This window comes from Amaranthus tricolor, chromosome 4 (genome assembly GCF_026212465.1).
Source record: "Amaranthus tricolor cultivar Red isolate AtriRed21 chromosome 4, ASM2621246v1, whole genome shotgun sequence".
Classification (NCBI taxonomy): Eukaryota; Viridiplantae; Streptophyta; class Magnoliopsida; order Caryophyllales; family Amaranthaceae; genus Amaranthus; species Amaranthus tricolor.
In genome coordinates this window covers 3,821,466-3,841,677 of record NC_080050.1, presented here as the reverse complement: position 1 = coordinate 3,841,677, position 20,212 = coordinate 3,821,466, and the positions used below count along the sequence as shown (strand labels likewise).

The 20,212-nt window shown below is 33.4% G+C and overlaps 1 protein-coding gene across 1 annotated transcript; it reads right to left on the bottom strand.

The window, feature by feature from the left end:
* Window positions 1-7,672: 7,672 nt before the first annotated feature.
* On the bottom strand, window positions 7,673-18,127 carry LOC130810341 (transcription factor bHLH80-like). Its single transcript, XM_057676359.1, has 5 exons — window positions 17,533-18,127; window positions 17,125-17,265; window positions 16,943-17,008; window positions 8,704-8,772; window positions 7,673-8,209 (listed from the first exon to the last, which is right to left on the bottom strand). The coding sequence occupies exons 1-5, from the start codon at window positions 18,034-18,036 to the stop codon at window positions 8,162-8,164; spliced, it is 828 nt and encodes a 275-aa protein (XP_057532342.1). The 5' UTR covers window positions 18,037-18,127; the 3' UTR covers window positions 7,673-8,161.
* Window positions 18,128-20,212: the final 2,085 nt, after the last annotated feature.

The window sequence follows — 20,212 nt, the reverse complement described above, 5'->3', positions numbered from 1 at the left end:
ATTATTTTAATGGTGAAAGAATGATTACAAAGTGATGAAAAATGAAGGAAGCTCTTAATTTTGTGGGGCCAAATATTTATCCTAGGGGAGGGTGGAGGAATGTATTACCTCTATATTAGAGGAAATCATCTTTTTTTTTCGTCATTATTTTTATTTCATACTCATTTTACATTCTTCACAACTATCTCAACTACTTTAAATGTATTTTGTTTTCATTTCATTAGTTTGCCTTTATTTTCCTCTTTAAAATTTACATTCAATTCAAGCATGTTGTTAGGAAATTAGCATCACTCAATCTTTTGACTTTTAGAGGTGGTTTGATAAGGATGGATAATTGTTGATTGTTAACTTGTGATTTGTGATTTATGATTTATGATTTATGATTAATGACTAAGATTAATGTTAGAGCATGTCATTTTTAGGAGTTAATAATATGTTGATCAAGATTATCGCAAGTCTGATTTATTTTCTATGAATTTTTTGCATGAGGTCATGTACAACTTATTTGGAACAAAGTGCACTTGTATCGGCACAAAATTTATTGGTGTATTATAATAAATAAATAAATAAATAAATAAATTATTTTTGGGTATCAAAAATATATTTAACCCAATTTAATTAACTTAACCCAAGTAAATTAAAATCCAAAAAAACCCAAATGTAAAATGAAAAATTGAAAATCCAATAAGTTAATAAGCGTCTTCGGTCCGAGCTTAAAGCCAGGGCGATTTATTTGCTGTTAATAATAGCGAATAAGAGAAAAAAAAAATTACTTTATTCGCTGTTATAAAAAAAAAAACAATATCATAAGTTTAAAACAACAAAAAAAAATCAACAAAATATTAGTTTGTGGTTATACTTCTATTAGGTTAAGCCCATGCCTACCTAATCGAATCCAACAAATTATGTTAGAGGGGGAACATTTGTTGAAAAAATAATACCCTTTGAAGTAGTTGTCAAGCCTAATTAAATGCGACGTATTGCCTGCTTAAAAAAAATTTAAACGTATTCAATTGAGATTCAAGCTTTCAGCACCAGTTGAAGACAACCTCGAACAGCAATTGTTCGTAGGCTCACATTCATGCATGATGCATCATCATCCTACATTCAACCCAAACTGACATACATATGTCTTCTATCAAGCTATGAAAACAAATCAAAGAATTCATCATATTAATTGAATAAAATATCTATAATAATTTAACTTTTTACTAATACTCCTACAATAATTCTAACCATCTATTATTTCTCATATATAAAGTTATTTAACCTTTATTCCGTTGTAATACTCAATTTGTTTTATTTTTTTCTATTTTTTGATATGGAGTATAATCTTACAAGTTTTTATTTCTATATTTTATTTTAGCATTTAGTCTGCATGTTAAAAACAAATAGAGCTAAATAGTTAGAACACAAAAATATAATTTCTCCAATTCTTTTCGATTGTCCCATTTTCTTATTTGGGTAATTCACTTTAATTGTCTCATTTCTATTTTAGAACATAATTTTTAGACCAAATTGTTTTTTCTTATTTTTTTTTACTAAACTACACTCTTTAAACCCCCTAAATACCCACTACATCACATGAGTATACTATCTATGATGGTCCCTCCACTTTCTTAATATTTGTATCCAACCTAAATGAGACAATTAAAAAATATTGAAGGGAATTGTTTATAGTCAACAAAAACTCAAAAATGATGGATCCTAAACAAGTACTATTGTACCGAGTCTTGACTCTTGAGTGTTCACCTCACCTTGAAAGTGACAATTTAAAAGCAATAGTATAGAGTATAGTTTAGGTTGTATGAATCCAATAAAATTTCAATGCTTAAGGAATGAGCTCACCATTGATTTGATTCTTCTTATTTACAAGCATTTTTTGTCTTTTGATTTTTTATTGAGCGAATAAGAAATTACTTCTTATTAAAAAAAAAAATTAAAAATCAACTCTTGAGTATTCTTCTTTGTGTTGATGACTAAACCTTCATTTTCAACATTTATCACTTCTAAGTATTATTTATGGAGTAAGTTTTTCATAGATTTGTTCCACCCCATTTTAGTGCACTAATTATTGTGTCCACCAACTCTAAAAGGTATTAAAATAATAATTATGTTTACTTAATAAGTATTATTATTGAAAAAAATTCTTGTTATTATTAGGTTCGTGCACACTAATAATGTGGGCCAAATTTATATAAGACTTTTACTTATTTACGTGATGAAAATAAGAAATGAAAAAGGTCCTTATTGCTGGTCCAATACTCTTTGTTTTCATATGTTCTTCTCAAATAAAATTTACAAATTTTAGTATCTAATTTTGACTATGATTTCATGATAAAACATATTCATGAGGGAATATGAGATCTTGATAGATTCGTGTCAATATATATATGCTAAAAATCAACTTTTTTAGAATTTTTAAAAAACTCACAATTTAAATTATTTGACTTTTATGTTTGCAGTGAGATATGCATAAACAGTAAATTGGAAAAATGAATGAAAATAGAGGAAGTATTATTTATGTGAATTGTTTTATGCTCTATAGTTTTCAGATTTAATCAATTATTATATTAGGTAACAACAAAAATAGCTATGGTTGTGACAATAGTTGTAAGATGCAAAAGATACATAGTAGTAATTGTTACTGCCGAAATTGTTATTGTTGTATAATAATAAAATATATGTTAAATGGTAATTATAGTAGTTTTATTAGCTTGTATGTTATATTACCTAAAATTGCTAAAAAAATTACAAAAAATTACTCGTCAAACACTGCTATTGAAGATTATTAGTAGTATTTCGAGTTAATTTATATTACTAAAACTACCTAAAATACTATGTTGAAAGCGACTATTCTCACCCTAATTCAGGTAGACAATTTTTGATTATCGAGTTCTATAAGTAGGTGGTAACTAAACTCAATATTTTTCAAAAGAGTTGGTATTTGCTCTCTAACAGAGAAAAAATTTAATTCTCACTAACAGTAGTTAATAGTAATAACTCTCTCCGTCTCAAAAATATAGCTCATAGTATTAAATATGCGAATGAGAATAAAGTATGAATATGGATCATGGCCATAAACAGTTGATTAAATGGGACAGATCAAAGGGGAAACAAGGCTAATTATTTGGGATAGAGGAAGTATAACAAGATTAGATATTTAGTGAGCGAACTCTTAGAAAAAATCTATTATTTTGTCTTATATAATTTGTCATATTTTTCATTTTACAATGTTTCAATAAATTTATTCTATTTCTATGAATTTTTAAATATTATTGGACATATATATATATATATATATATATATATATATACACACACACACTAAGTATAGTAGTGGGACAACATGCAATAACTAGCAAGTCCAAAAATATGCCTTAAAGGAAAATTGCAAAATGGAGTCAGCAGAAAAAGACGACTCGTCGACCCCATAAGCGACGAGTCGTTGCTTGATTACTACTATTGATTTTGAGACAAAACCCAAAGCCAATTCAGCGTTTGGGTGAAAGTCGGGTTGGCTTTTTTGACAGCGACTCGTTGCCTGCCCACTGTCTTGGTTTTTGCGATTTTGTTAGTTTATTTTGTTAGTGTTGTTTGAGTTTAATCATCTCTAATGATTGGTAACTTCTATATAGAGGTTGAATCTAATGAAACTTCATCTTGTTTAATTAATGAGCTTTGGATGAAACATTCTCTTGTTTTATAGGCTTCGTTTGGATGAAACAAACTTGTTTCACAGTAGGTATTGATTGATACTTTTCTCTATAAATAGAAGGGGTATGCAAAGGGCATTCCACCAAATTCTTAGAGACAAATTTTTTAATTCTCTTAGAACAGTCATCTTGTTCTTGTTTCTTATTTACATGAGATTGTCTTTGAAGGAGTAATTAACTTTCATTGCAATCAAAGATCATAATCCATCTATAATAACTTGTCTTACTCTTGCAATATCTTTTTTGGTAGAATTATCACAAAAAGAAAGTGTACTCACGCCTAGGGATGGCAATGGGTCAGATCTGGACTGGGTCCAGGTGGACCTGAATCCAGATCTAGATCCGTTTTCAAGAGCAGGATCCAGACCTGGATCCGCGGGTCCAGTTTTGCAAGACCCATATTCGGATCCGTGAATAAATACAGTGGATCCAGTACCAGATCCGGGTCCAAAAAGGGTCTGACTTACTTTTACTTTTCTTTTTTTTTTTTTTTTGTATTTTGGATCGTGTTGAGATTGCCACAAAGCTATATTCATTGACTAATGTTAATAATATATATAATTTCACAATTGATCGCCCAAAAAACATTATACAACTTAAAATGGTTGTGTGTGTTGTTTGTGAGGAGGAGTGGGGAACTGGGAATTAAGGATTAGGAGTAGTGACTAGTACAGGGACTAAGTGAGTCGGTGATAATGTGATATACTTGTATGTCACATTCAAATTATAATTATAATACAAACTACAGTAGTAGTGTAGTATAGTTGTACAATAAGCATATTTAATATATATAAAATTAAAAACGGGTCCTTCAGATCTACGGGTTCGGGTCCAATACCTATTGCCATCCCTACTCACGCCTCCTATAAATATCGGGTTTCCAAACGATTTGAATTCGTTGTCGCAAATTAATCTTCGTGGTGTTCTTATGGTGATTAGAAGAGTTTCATAGCCAACTTCATAGGACTACGAATAGTGTAGTATTTATACCTGTAACACATTTGTAATAACATTATTTTGCAATAGATATGAAATCACTACTTTTAGTCTTTATATTTTTTCTCATAAAAACCAACAACTTTAACCCTTTATATAACTTAGGTTTTTACTCGCAATGCCTATAATAAACAAAAATTATTGTATGACTGAGAGAAGTATGTCATATATGGATTAAATAGCTCATCTCTCAACAATTTGTGGTTGTTCTTGTTCTTTGCGTTTTACTGTTTATTCTTCTATTCATTTTTTTTCTAGTTATTTTTATTTTATTTATATGTTTTATTTATTCTAGTTTTTGTTTAAGGGCCAAACTTGAGTTGTTAGATGAGGGCATGAGGATTCAGCTTCATTCGGCCCTTTTTGTTGCAGGAACCTCTTTCAAAGGGTTTTCTAAGGATCTTTCTCGATTCGAGAGACACTTTGGTCGCAACTTTCTTTACGGGTATGGGTTGCTACATTCCTTTCCTCTCTAACCTCTAATCATAATGTACTATAAGCAGGATACACTGAATATAATGATGATGAGACTCCTTATCTAAAGTTGTTTTATCGAGAAACAATTAATTAAATACTTTCTCCGCTCTATATTAGTTAAACCAATTTTTGCAATTCATCATTCTATGGTAATTTACATATTTCGGCTATTATACGAGGAAAAAATATAGTCATGTGAAATCTTGTTTTAATCATCTCGTCGCATATTTTCATAATATCAAATTTTTATAATTTTTAGTTGTATATAACTTTAAATATAAATAATTCGATAAATATTTAAATTATGCAAAAATATATTTGATGCAAGTATTTTAAAACGGAAAGTAATAAATTGGCAAAATGGTTGAAATGTACTTTTATAATACTCCGTGACTCCATCCGTGCAACGGTTGCAATAAAACTAGTAGAAAATCTAATTTTATTGAATGAATATAACAGTGGTCAAATGTACCCAAAAGCTCAAGACTCGAGACTTTTATGAATTTTATGTTTTGGTCTGAAAATGACTAAAATATATGACCTATTTATAAACTTATTACTCCTTTGTTTTATTGTTTTTATATGGTTTCATTAGGGATGACAATGGGTTTGGATTCGGTTCGGATTATACATATTCCGACTTTGCTTCGGATTTTAGTCGAACTTTTTTTTCAGTCCACCTCCACTCGGAGTCAGATTATGCATACTCCAAGTTTGCCCCGACTCGGACTCTCGGACCTCCAACGGAGTCGGATACGGAGTGGGATTATTATCAAACTTTATCGTTGTGATATTGTACTAATGATTTAAAGCATACGAAGTTAACAAAATATATTTTTCAAATACAATTTAACAAAAAAACATGTACTTTGAATTCAAGTTTAACATGAGAAATATTCCTAATACTACAATTTAACAAAAATTTTCTCGCATTTTGATTTGGCGTATTTTATTTCTCTTGATCTGATTTGTCGTATTTTGATTGATTGATCTAAATAAAAATACCAAGTAGTTTTTCAAAATCGAAAATTACAATTAGTATGAGAGAGAGCTTGAATTAGTCACGTCCAGAGTTTTAAAGGAAACAAAATATTGGGTTAAAAGTCAAATTCAAAGTCGCATTTCCTTCAGGGTCGGAGTCGGGTCGGATTTTTAATAAGGTCCAACTCCGGTCCGTCTCTAACTCGGATTCGGATCGTGAAGTCGGATAACCTTTTCCTCGGACTCGAATCAGATTATTTTCCTCGAATCGAGTCGGACTAGGATCGAATTCGGACTGAATTGTCATCCCTAGTTTTCATAGGGAGTAATAGTTGGTCTTTTAGATGGAAGCCATAAGAAGATAGATAGACAACAAATTGAGTAGGATAATTTAAGTTTTTAGTTGAGCTGATATTTTAATAAATGGGTTAAAATAACAAGGTATAATAAAAATAATCAAAAAATAGGTTTACATTCAAAAATTTCATTGGAAATATCTAAACTCAAAAATTGACAAATTAGATGAGACAAAAGTGCATGCTTCTGTAGTAGCTTTACAAGAACGTCACCTAACATCAATTTAGTACGAGTATGGTACTCCTCTGTCTCATAATATATTTTGTTAAATGAAAAAGTTAGGTATAATGGATTAAAAAGATATATAAAAAAAATTATCATTATATTCAGTGTATTTCGCTTATAAAGACTATAAATATGATCTAAAAAGAGAAGAAAGGCAATAACTCATACCTATAAATGACATCAGAACCTAACAAATGAAGGTAGAATGGCCCTGGCATTGCTACGTAACCAATTAGGATTCAAACTCCTGAATAATATAATCTCAAAAAACTACTTTTATTATACCTTTCTTTGTCCAGAAGAAAAACCAGCTGGTTTCAACTTCAAGCTGCTTGTCAATAGGTCATGACAACGCATAAGAGACCAGCTCAATTAAAAACTTAAATTCACGGTTATTGAAAATATTTGGTAATTAGTTGTTGGCGGTTGACAGTTAACGGTTGGTCTTTTTAGTTGACTTGTTTAGCTAGATGAAAATATTGACTGTTTTAGTTGGCTTTTAAACTAGCTGAAAAAATAAATTGTTTTTGAAGATGTTTGACAAATTTGCATACTAGCTTTTGGCTGTTTATATGACAAAAAGTGGGCCAACAAGCCAAAAGCCAACCAAAAAAGCTAGTTGGAGCAACTTTTTATTTTGACTTAAAAGGCGGCTGAACAATCTCATAACCTTTCGTCACGTTAGTTCTTAAGTTAACGGTTATAGCCCATGATCAAAGACTATGCCAAAGAAAACTTAATTTAACGATTATAGCCCATGATACATTATATACACCATCTCCAACCGACTTGCAACTAATGACACAACATATAGTTGCGCTTGACTGTTGCTTCTTCGGCTCTAATAACCGATTACTCGCCCATCGACGTCTAGAAAGCCCATATCCACCATAAAGCTTAAGATCAAGTGATAACTTGAAGACAAATGCAAATTTCTCAATAATAAATTATTATATAGTATGGTAACTTACATTGGCCTTGATGAGACCAAAAGATTATTAGATTATCTTCAGGTACATAATAACCAAGTCATTACAGTGGTACAATATTTCTATCTAATCCCATTTTGGGTGGCTTCTACATATGTGCAGAGCAACATTACAACAACAAAAACCTTACAATGAACCTAAGAAAGTCCCTATATTACTAAACTAAATCTTAGTATACATCATAATACAAGTACAATCTCACCAAGTAAAGTGTTACGACACGGGCTGCCACCAAACATTGTGGGGGCTTCGCTATGAAAACTTGACACTCAATACACTGCTCGGTTTTCCAGCAAGTGGAAAATTATGTGCATTAGGACCCAGTTTCATGCTAATTTGAGGCACTAATAAATAAATAAAGCTATGGTGAGAGATATTACACTAACAAAAACAATGCTGGGCCATTATTTTCTTGTAGAGTCAGCTCTTCGCCATGCATTTGCAATTCTTCTGCTGCTCCGTAAGTTCCTGCCAATGATGGAAGTTGCTCGTCAATAAACCATGTCATCAGAGATTTGACATTTACCGTTAAAAAAACCAACTAAACCAAAAACTTAAGCTGATGGTTGAGGCCCCTGAATATATTATATACTATAACACACCCCCGATCATAACAGCCCTTTGGGCTAAATGAAACACAGACTTCATACCTGGCGCTGAATATTCCACTTAAAGTAAAAGGTGGTAGAGATTCGAACTCGTAACCTCTCATCACGCTGGCTTCTGATACCATGTTAAAGAACCAACTCAACCAAAAGCTTAAGCTGATGATTGAGGCCCCAGGATATGTTATATACTTAAACACTTACAGTTCATTAGTTCATTATTTTCACAGTTTCAAGGTTGGGGAGGATTGTTTCCTCAAATAGGATCAAAGGAACCATAGGATGCTCGTCCGTGACAATTGTTAAGGAGTGGATCGGGAATATTCAATAATGTTAAGAGTAAAATAGTCAACATACCTGTATCTGCTTTTGCAGATTCTTCACATATTCCACAGCCTCTTCTAACATGTCTGCGGTATTTGTTTGCTGTGAAGAAGATAGCTATCAGATTAGTAGGGAATAAGAGTTCCAGTATGAGATTCAAAGGATCAAGAATGACCAAATTGTTTCATAATATAACATAATAAATAAGAAACACATGCAACAGTGACCAAAATAATTGCATCCTAGCAACTAGCAAGTGGCTTTGATTTTTGAAGATTTGTTAAAATTCTCTAAACAAAATGTCCAAGCTTTACGGTGTGTTTGGATAGCATTTTAGGAAGGAACGAAAGAGGAGGGGAGGGAAGATATTGAGTTTTCCTTTCAAATCTTTCCGATGTTAGAAAGATGCGTTCAGTACCATATATAAGGGACTTCTCCCCTCCAATTCCCTCCCCTCCCCTTTTGGGATCTAAATGCATTTCCTCCCCTTCCTTTCACTCTATTTCCTTCTTTCCGAACATAGCGTTGGTGATATTTGAAGATATCATTGATAGTACTTGTAAATCCACATGGTTCTCCACGGAATTACTCTACATCGCTAGGTGTTTGTTCTGAATAGCTCAATCTAATTGGTCTACTCTTGTGACTCTAAGCAGTAAGCAAAATTTATATTGCCTTAGCTGCTATATCTGTTCGAAACTGTTATCCCACCTATTAGACCTTTATTTTACAAAATTTTAACTGTCAATGAGTTCTCACATCTAGACAAACAACCAGTACTCTAGTTTGCAAGACAAACACCTCGGCTTTGTGTATTGGTTTTTGATTATTTAAATACCCTTGTTAAAATGGCAGGAAGTTAATTTCAACTTCGTAAAAGAACCAGGGTTAAAAAATACATGGCTTTTAAAAAAAAGTTGCCCAAACCCCCAAAGAAAACCAGACACATAATCTATAGGATGAAGCATAAGCTTACCCAAAACAATCAGGACAGCTGGTCATGCTGAAGCACTCGTCTTCAAACAAAAAAGATCCTCAAAATATGAACATTTAATTTTTGTCCATGCGAAGCCCCATATCAGTTTGCCAGCGTGCTATTGCTTTATATAAAAATACTTTGAAGAGATTTTCCCCACATAGCCACCCAAGAAAAGAAATAACACAGCAAAAAAGTATATAGTTCACATCATGACTACATTGGATCCAACTCATAGTGCAAAAACAATCGTAGAGGTTTTTGGGTTCACCGCGACCAAAATATTGGGCATATTGACAATAAAATCATTCGAATTGACCACGAAATTCGTTTCGCGACCATGGCCGGACCCGTATTTTTGCACTATGATCCAACTTCTCATGTTTGATAACCTTTCTTGCCAGAATAGTAGGCTATATTAGATCTGAAGTCATGTTAAAGTAAATTGCTTTGTATAATATAATAACATTATTAAGGACACCCCGGTGCACAAAGTGTCCGCAAAGTGCAGTACGGGAAAGGGTAACACCACAGAGGCAATATAATAACATCATTACACCATCAAAATATACTTATAATTACTTCACTAATTAGATGGTGTATTTATGCCATTATTGGATGAACTAAGACGGGGAACTTGCAATCAATATGTTGTGTGTAATATTGCGGTGGAAATATTACAAAATGTCAAATGGTAAAGGCCTAAGTCTAAGACAGCAAAAAAGTTGCCTTAGACTATGAGATTGACTTCCATTGGATCCAAGTTGTATCTTCATGACGAGAAAGAATAAAAGGAATGGGACTCAAAGATGAGTGGAAATTTTAGGAAACTAAAATTTTAGTTATAGCTCATATTCTCATTGCGGAAAAATGAAAGTACGAATATCTCATTAAGAATTCATATATTAAATTGGGTTGAAATCATATCATACTACTCTGATTCTCTTTGTTCGTTGTTGTAAATAACCAGTAACTGCCCAAAATAAGAAGAAAAGATATTAAAGAACAATAGAGGAAAAGAAGCAGATGGGAGGGAAGAATACAGAAGAAGATTGAGAGAAATTAGAGTAGGAGGAAGAGGAATAGAGTAGAGAGAGAGAGAGAGAGTATTAGAAATAAGAGAGGGAAGAGTTTAGATCATATTTATTTCATAAGTCCAAAGCATTTTTAAAAATAGAGGTATTTATAGCCATAATAGCCTAACAACCTGATCTTAGATTTTCTTCTAGAAAATCTACTTTAACAGGTTTGCTAACTACCCATTACCATAACAGCTATAAGCATATACTGAATTGCTTACAAACTATTACTCTGTTGTTGAGTCAGCAATTTTTCTCTCTCTTGGCAGCTAATTTCCATTGAATTCCATTCATTACAGTTGCCTCTTGCTCTTCATTCATTTCAAATTATAATGGACTATAACAAGATGATTATTATCATCTATACTTATTATTTATGTACAGTCAGAGTTCCATTGATTTGGGGATTTTGAAGATTCTTGAATAGGTTCTTAGTAGCCATGGTTTTATAAAGTTAGAGATAGAGAAGTTGGATGGGAATCTGAATTTTGGGTTATGGAAACTCAAAATAAGAGCAATCTTGGTTTAAAAATGGATTAGAAAAGGCATTGTTAAGAAAGTCCAAGAAACCTCCAAGAATATCCATGGGAGAATTTGAAAGCTCTTTCTATGATACAAATGTGTCTATCTAATAAAGTACTTAGAGAGGTTGCAAATGAGAAACAATGGTGGGTCATAATCTTCATCACGAGGCAGGTAAATCTCTTAATTTAACTTTGATGAATTTAAGTGATTTGTGATGGAACTGTATAATCTTGATTTTAATCTTGTTGATGAGAGCCTTGTTATAAACTTGTCGTGTCCTCTACCTAAAGAGTTCAAGTATTTTGGGGAGGTATGGGAAGAGGTGATAAATCATGAAGATTTTCAACGGGGCATTATTACTACAAAAAGAATTGAATGAGAATCAATTAACTAGGAATGACGTACTTTGTACTCTTAGTTTTAAAAAGCGCGAGTCGCACCGAGGAACAAAAGATCCTTAAAACCTAAGCGCAAAGCGCAGGGCGAAGGCGTGTGCTTTTTGTAGGTGAGGCACACTTTTTCGTCAAAGCTTAAAAATCAATTTAAAACATTTATAATACTTCAAACAACATGATATTTATATTTTAGTATCAACAAGTTTGAAACTTTCATTATCCTTGCACTAAACACCACTTTAGCACAAAACTATTATAATGAGAATATGAAGAATTCCCACATTTATATTCTTCTTTGCATGCTTTTTGGTTTTTCTTAAAAAAGCAGGGCTTTTCAAACTTCTTCAAGTATATTTGAGTTTCGAGTTTTATTTCCTTCACTAACAAACAAGCGTAAGTTATTTACCCAACCCAACAAGGAGGCGCACCGGGCCCACAAGGCATGAAGCTAATCGAGGCGCCCAAGGCGCACGCCTCTTGTAGTTGACTTTACCTCAACTAGCCGAGACGTTTTCAGCCGAGCCTGTAAGGAGTAGACCTTTAAAGAAGGATAGTTTTAAGCCTTGGTTTGTTTGTCATCATTACCAAAAGCAAGGTCACAAAGGTAATAAGGATGTTAGTTCTTATGTAAAGTCGTCGGCGATTGTTCATAGTGATAGAGATGTTGTTCAAATTCTTCTTGTGGTCGAGTCCAGTGGTAGGTCCAAGGAACAATGGATTCTTGATTCGGGTAGTTCATTGCATATTACACCTATTAAGCATTGGTTCTCTACATATGAATGTGTTCAAGATGGAGTGATACTAATGGGCAACAATGTTGCTTGCAATGCTGTGGGTATTGGGTTGGTAAGGAATGTTCATCATATTTCGAATATGAAAATGATTTTGATATCATTAGGTGTTGTTATTAGTAGTAGGTGCAAGGATGTATTGAAGGTTACTAATGGGTTTCAATTAGTGATGAGGGGAAAGAAGGGTTCACTCTAGGAATTGGTTGGATGGACGGTTGATGGGTTGGCATGTTCAAAGGGTTCTTTGTTGTTGTTTGAAGAGCATCATATTAGCTTGTGGCATTTGAAGCTTGGTGGTCATATCCAAGATGGTTCTGCATCGTGAGAGATGTACGGGTTCTATTGGGTCTTCTGAGCATGGTGTTCTTAACAAGCAAAGACGGGTTAGCTCTAAGATGGTTATGAATAGATAATATGGTACTCTTGATTGTAGTCACTTGGTGATATGGAGTTTATCCTTATGCTTTGAGAAAAGTGTGGATTTACTTCTTGGAGCATAGAAATGAGATCTTCGAGGTGTTCAAGGGTTTGAAGCTTATGGCAAAGAGGGAACCGGAAATCAAATTGGTGTTGGTAGGATTACAAGATATGGATTGGTGTTGAGGATGGTTATGATTCTACATGGTATGGCTCAATAGACATTATTGCAAGTGAGATTAGGCGAGGTGTATGGTACCAAAGTGGTGAAGTTGGCCTTTATGTTTATTTGTTGGATCCTAGCACATCAATATCCATGGTTTTTCGAGTTGTTACCTTGGTAGTTTGTTGAGCTCGCTTATCTTCGAGCTTGTGATTCTTCTAACACCAAGAAGAAGGGGGAGGTTGGTAGCAGTGTTACTCTTGTTGAGGTTGACTAGGATGGTGTTGACGGTGCATGTGCACCTATTTAGGTGGAAACATTCCATTGTGTACCTTGAAGAAATAGTCATCAGATTCATGGAAGGATAGGGTTGATTTACATTCTCATGGTGGTATTGTGATGAGGGCAGAGTTGGCTCCTCTTCATGCGACTCAAACTTTGGTTAAGGTGTATGAGGTTGATGAAGAGAATTGTGTGACAGATGTGAGATGGACAATGGTACTCAGTATTGCATTCATGGGTAACTACAAGGCAAGGGGTTCACATGGTGTATTATTATCTCATTTTTTGTCTTTGACATCTCATGATAAGATGATTTTCTTGGAGCCTTCTTTATTTAAGAAAGGCATCATGATCATGTCAGCTTCGTTGGAGGTAATTGTTGATTATTGCTCCTTGTTTGATGATGTGGTGGATTTCGATGTAAGTGCAGGCCATGGTGATCGACAATCCGGTGCAGGGCATGGTATGTGTCTTGGTGGTGTAGCTAGTAGTGTAAAACGTGACTTGCTTGAGGCGACGAGCATGTGCATTATGAAAGCTACTTTCATGGCTATGATGGGAAGCAATGTGATAAGTCAATGACATGTTAACTTGGTTGGTAAGCGAGCATTTGTTGGATGTGATCTTATGTGTAGTCATAGGATGTGCATTGATAAGAGGTTGTTGCACTTACAAGATGTTGTAGCTTGTGGCTTGGTGGTCTTGGGTAGGGTGCTTGCTTTTATGTTTCCAATGGCCTTATAATGGAGTTGTGGCTGTCATTGGTTGAGGTTGGGTTTGAGCTTGGCTCAAACTCATTTGCTTAATTCATCAGTCGTGGTTTGACTCCCTTTAAGGGAGGTCACCTCTTTGAGGTGGTTACATCCTTGTTGGATGGGATTTTGGGAGCATCTTTTTGGATGGAGTTGTTTTTTTAGGAAGATGATTGTTTTGATTGAAGTTGTGTTAAGGTGGAACTGAGTTCGTCAAGGTGGACATTTGTTGAATGACTCTCATAATCTCTTAGTTATATGGTATTATGTGGAGTATGGATATAGTTGATGGCAAGTGAAGGAACATGTGGTGTGTGCAAATCAGAATATGTTGAAAGGAAATAAATAGGTGGTTGCTGTTAATTGCTCAACCAAGCGGCATGGCTCGACGGGGTCAAGTGACTCCCTGTCTTCACTTGAATACTTTTGTCTATTTTCACGCCTCAATCTGAAACTTGTGTTCTTATATTCTGATTTGGCAAGACAGCTTTTAAAGTCATTTGGTTGTTCATTTTTCTTATAAATACTCTGTCACCATAATTAGAAAAGGAGATTAAAGAAAACGTTGTAATTCCACATGAAGGGAAATTAATCTAGTGAGAGAGAGAGCAACAAAATTAAGGTTTAGTGAGAGGAAATTTAGGACTTTTATTTTCAGTTTGGGCACTATCATGATATGGTCTTTCCAAATGATAGTAGTCCATAGCCAAGTTTCAATACTTCAAAGAACGGTGGGTCAACCAACCAAACAATGAAGCATGACAGAGGCATGTACCCTTTTATTCTAGATGATTAAAAGAAGACAAAAAGTCACACCCATATACCATGACCAACCATAGTGCAAAAATTCGAATGTGGTAGCGATTGCGGCTGTAGTGAAGGTCACCTATCACTATTGCGAGCTTGATGGTTTTGCAATCATCACTATTGCACTATGGGATCAACCACGTTCTTCCATCAAAGAACAATTATTACTTTCTGGATCAGTTACTATTTGTAGATACTAACAGCATCGACTCCTCAAATTAATGTACTCTTGTCACAAGTTCACCAAAAGAAGCACGTACTTAAGGTTCCATTGGCAAACAGACATTTAAAGGGAAAAGTAGGTGGAAATCTCTTTCCCAATCCCGCCCAGAAACTAGTTGATCATCACAGTCAGCTATTTGCACACCAATCAGAACAGTCTTTCATGAAAACCTTCCATCAAAGATGTTTTCTATCATCCAAGAAATATTAATTAGAACTGAAACTTCTGAGTAATAACCTGAGGACACAAGTTGTTACTCTCCTGAATAAGTTAAACCCAAAGATATTAATACACGAATTCGACGACAATCTTACTCAAACTTTCAAAGACTTCAGCACAGAATATCAATAGAGCTTTTTTTCTTCACCAGATGAAACAAAACAAAATATATTTCTAAAGCACAAATTAGCTATATGATATATGTAATATTAGCTATTCATTATGTGGTCATTCCAAATGAATACAGTCACGTTTTATTCCCTCAGAGCAAGGTGGGTCAACCAACCAACACATGAAGCACAACAGAGACAAGTTCCCAATATCCCAGATATTGGTGATGGTAAAGGGGAGAAGATAAAGAGCTACATCCCAAAGCAACACCAGAAAAAAAGAGAGATGGGAATTGGAAGAAAAGTCAGTAAAGCTGCTTTTGATTTTCAACGCAATTCCAATTCTACTCAAACCAAAGAAATATACTATGTTAACAAATTCCCTTCAATCCAACTTTCTAATCACTAAACTCCTATATTCCCACCTCTCCAAGGACTTGTAGGCTGATGACACTTAAGAACCATGTGGGAACTTAACACTTCATTTTGGACAAACAGCATGAAAAACTTCCATTAAAAAGTAGTTTCAAACATGACTCTAATGCCAAGTCTGAGTAACATAGATCCAAAAATGGTAGAAAATTTGAAGGGCTATTTTCCATATTGAAGACAAGCCAGCCATTGACTCATAAAAAATTCAGAAGGGTACTTTCTAAATGACTCGCTTATATAGTAATGTGTTAAAGAGGGCATGTCTTATTAACACTTAAAAAGTTACATTTCATCAGGCTCTTCACATGTGTGCGTCTTTTCATTAGTTACCATGTCACCACCAAAATGAATGTTTGAATATTCTTACAGAAAAATGAATCACTACAAAGGTCATATATTAAATAGGATAACGTAAAAGGTTAAAAAGGTGAAAAATTTCCCAAAATATTTTGCAGTTAGTAGTTTCCTAATCACTTATATTGGTCCACAAGTGGAAAGAATAGACCAATAAAGAAGTCAGATTAACAAGTCTACCAATTGGAAGTGGCAGTCTCAACAAGGCAGGTGGCAGTATCTAAACACGGATTTCTTCATCCAAGAACATCATCCACTAACAATACAATTGAAAACCCTAGTGAATTGATTCAACTTACAAACATATTATAATTTCATCAGTAAAGCAATCCCCCAAATTGGTACTTTTAAAAAACCTTCTACAACATCCCTCCATAAGATAACCAAAATAAAGTAGCATCCCAAATCAGCAGTCCTAAAGATTCTAGTTCAAAGCAGAAGCAAATGGATGGAAGCAAGTCCATCATACAGAAAACAATCACTAGATTTCCATATTCTAAATCTACAAAATATGCTACTTGGACTTGGGTACTGATGTAGGATACTGGTAAGTATCCAAGTGTCGGATACGTCTAAATATTCAATTTCACACCTAAAATGTCCGAGCATCAAGGATCGGACACGGGTACGTAAAGTAAAATGAAAAGTCCGAGTAACATAATCTACAAACACAAAACATTCAAACAAACTACAAGTCTATAACTAATATTAGCAATTTACCACCATAATAATAAGCAAATAGTCTACCTTGTCCATGTTAGGCACGAGTTCTTGAAGTTTTCTTATCCGATCACTAATCCTCGTCCTCCGAACCTAATCCAATAACAAAACCATCATCATATTTCATGATTAAAACTTCTACAAAACAATCAAGCATCAAAATTTTAACACACCACTCAATTATAAAACATCAAAATATAAAATTTTACCCTCTCAGCAATACTCCGAGGATGAGTAGCACAACCTCGCTTAGCTCGAACCCTACACGGCACTGAATCTTCTAACAGCTTCTCCATTTCCAGCTCCACCAAGCTACTTGCAGTACTCAATTGCCCACTTTGTTCCCCTCTCTAAAATTTCCCCAAATTAAAAGATGACCCAAAAGTCAAATTTCAACAAATTCAAAACCAACAAACCAATAACAAATTTCACATAAAAATTAAACCAAATTGCCCACTCTATTCTACAAATTCCTAAACAAAACAACTAGCTTTTTTCAAAATCTTACAAACCAAATAAAAAGTTAAAAAATACCCACTTGATAAACAAAAATAAAACATTAATTAAATCCACTTGAAAACTTCATTAAAAGGTCTAAAAGCAAAAAAAATATTTACCCTTTGAGTTTGGTCAGCATCATTTTCTCTCAACCTTTTTCCAGAAGGTGAAAGAACATCAATTGAAGATGAAGATCCTCCTACATAATCATAATTTGAAGGAATCCCAAAACTTGCGAAATACCCATCAATATTCCCACTTAAAAACTCTGCCGGTGAACTATTCATTCTCTGAAACGCCACCGTATTGGTACTGTTACTACTCGGTTGCTGGGACCCACTACTTTCAAAGTAACCCGGATCAGCAGAGATGTAAGAAGGAGTGGGTCGTGTTGGTGGGGTTGGGTCGGTCGGACCAGTTGAGGTTGTGGTACCCGAAGTGAGTAGCTGGGTAAGCCCACCTTGGTGGTGGTGATGGTGGTGTTGTGGGCCAGAGAGTTTGAGCGAGTCATCATCTTCAAGAAGCGCGTCTAACCAGGTTGCCGGAGCTGATCGGAATCGTGCGAGTCCACTCGCTCGACTCAGTTCGTTACCACCAACTCCACCGCCAGCTGTGTTTTGCATTTCTTACCCTTCTCTCTCTAGATTTCCCGGTGTTTCTCTCTCTTCCTTAAAGTCAGAGAGTAGCTTTTGTGTACACTGAGAAGTCCACTTGATTATTTTTTTTTATTTTAAAATTTAATACACAAAGTTTTAATTCATTTAAATTTATTTGATTTTGGTATGAAAATTAAAAATTAAGTATACTGCATTGAAGTACGGGGATATTTAGAGTTAAAAATAATATAAAGAATAATTGTGATGAAATACGGAGGATGTTTCGCAAACGTCTGATAGCTAGTAGCTGATAATTAATTATATTGGCTAATTCGATCAGTTGATTTTATTAACTGGTTTTACCAACTGATTTCAAACCCACTGTTATGAACAACTTGTTCAAAAACAGCTTATTCATATCTATAAGTTGTTTCAACCAGCTAGTTCATCAAATACTAGCATTAGCTGGTTTGACCATTTAACCCTCTATTTACATCAAAATAAGCTAAAATTACTTGATAAACTAATTTGTCAAACACCCCTAATACTAAGAATAAAAATTGAGCAAATTCATTTGGATGAATTAAAATGAAAAAAAGAAAAATTAAATAAAACAGAGGAACATTGTATTTAGTAGTCGCTACATTTGCATTTTATTCTTGCATTTTATTCTTTATGTATAAAAAAATATACTCCCTCCGTAACATAAGTTTTACTCCTTATATTTTTTTATTCAAATTTATGATATAATATCCGTTTTATTTATTAATTTTGAAATGACTTCCCATCACATATCTAAATTTTATTCTTGAAAAATTTTATTATCATCTTATCCATACAATTAAAATTTTCTTTTTCTTATTTTATTAAATACCAAACAATAAAACTAATAAAGTAGTTTTTAATTGTTAAGAAGATCATTATATAAAAGAGCAAATAGGTAATGAGGTGTTTGATGAATAACTTTTTAATTTGTTTTTTGGTTGACTTTTGGCTTTTAATTTGTTATTTGTTTAAAAAGCCAAAAAAATATAGCTAATTTAATCAACTCTAACATTAACTTTTAGCTTATTAACATATTTTTTCTCTAACAAAAAGTCAATAAAATAAAATTGTGCAAAAAAAATAAGTTGTAAAAAAAAAAAGCAAAAGGGTGATTCTAAAAAAGGCCACCGTTTTGTGAGTGAAAAAAGGATAAGGAGTTGATTTTCTTTTGGATGACAATAAAAAAGAAGGAAAGAATAAAAAGGTATTTAATGGTATTCGACTCATGCGCGTAAATCACGTAAAACCCAACTTGTGTACTTGTAGAATACTAGATTTGTACTCCGTATCTTATTGTATATTTGTATGTACAAATCTAATATATGTGAAGTTGTGAACATGTATCGATGTTTACTTTGGACATTAAATAAAAATAAATGAATTAAGCAAATTTGTAAAGATTTGTAGTGTCAAAATATTTATTTATTTTTATTATTATGTGACTCAATTATAATTTTAATGTGGTTTATTAGTTATAGGTGTCTTTTCAGGTGAGATGTATGTCACTCACATTTCTTTTTGCAGGACTCATTCTTTTTGGGGGATTGTTTAAGTTCGGGCTCTTTACCCCTCTTCTTAGAGGGGGTACGAATATAGTTTGTCCGTTACTTTTTTCCTCCTAAATTCTGACCTATACAGAATAATGAATTGCTGATTATAACTGTGACTATGACTATAACTATATGTCAAGATACTCTCATATAAAAATTAACAATGTAGTATTGCCTTATTGGAAAGAAACTGAAAAGTAATTGAAATGAATTTGATTATTTATTAGAATGAATATGTACGCTTATGTGTCTTATGTGATAGGATTTATTAAGAATTTGATATAATACTTGAGCATATGTATGCTAATGTTTCTTATGTGATGATGATACTTTGAGCATATGTGATTGTACATAAACTAAGAGCCTATATTTTATATAGAATAAATCTGAAAATTTGAAATGTATAAGATAATTTATCAAAAAAAATGAATAAAATAGTATAAATTTCAACTTTATTCTAAAAGTAAATGTGAAATTTCAAAACCTAAGGTTTAGGGCTGTTCGCAATTAATGCCCACAAAAACAGGTCAAATAACTGTTCGCAGTTAATAACTCGAACAACTATTTTGTCTTTTTTAACCTGTTTCGCAGTTACCAACTGTTAACAG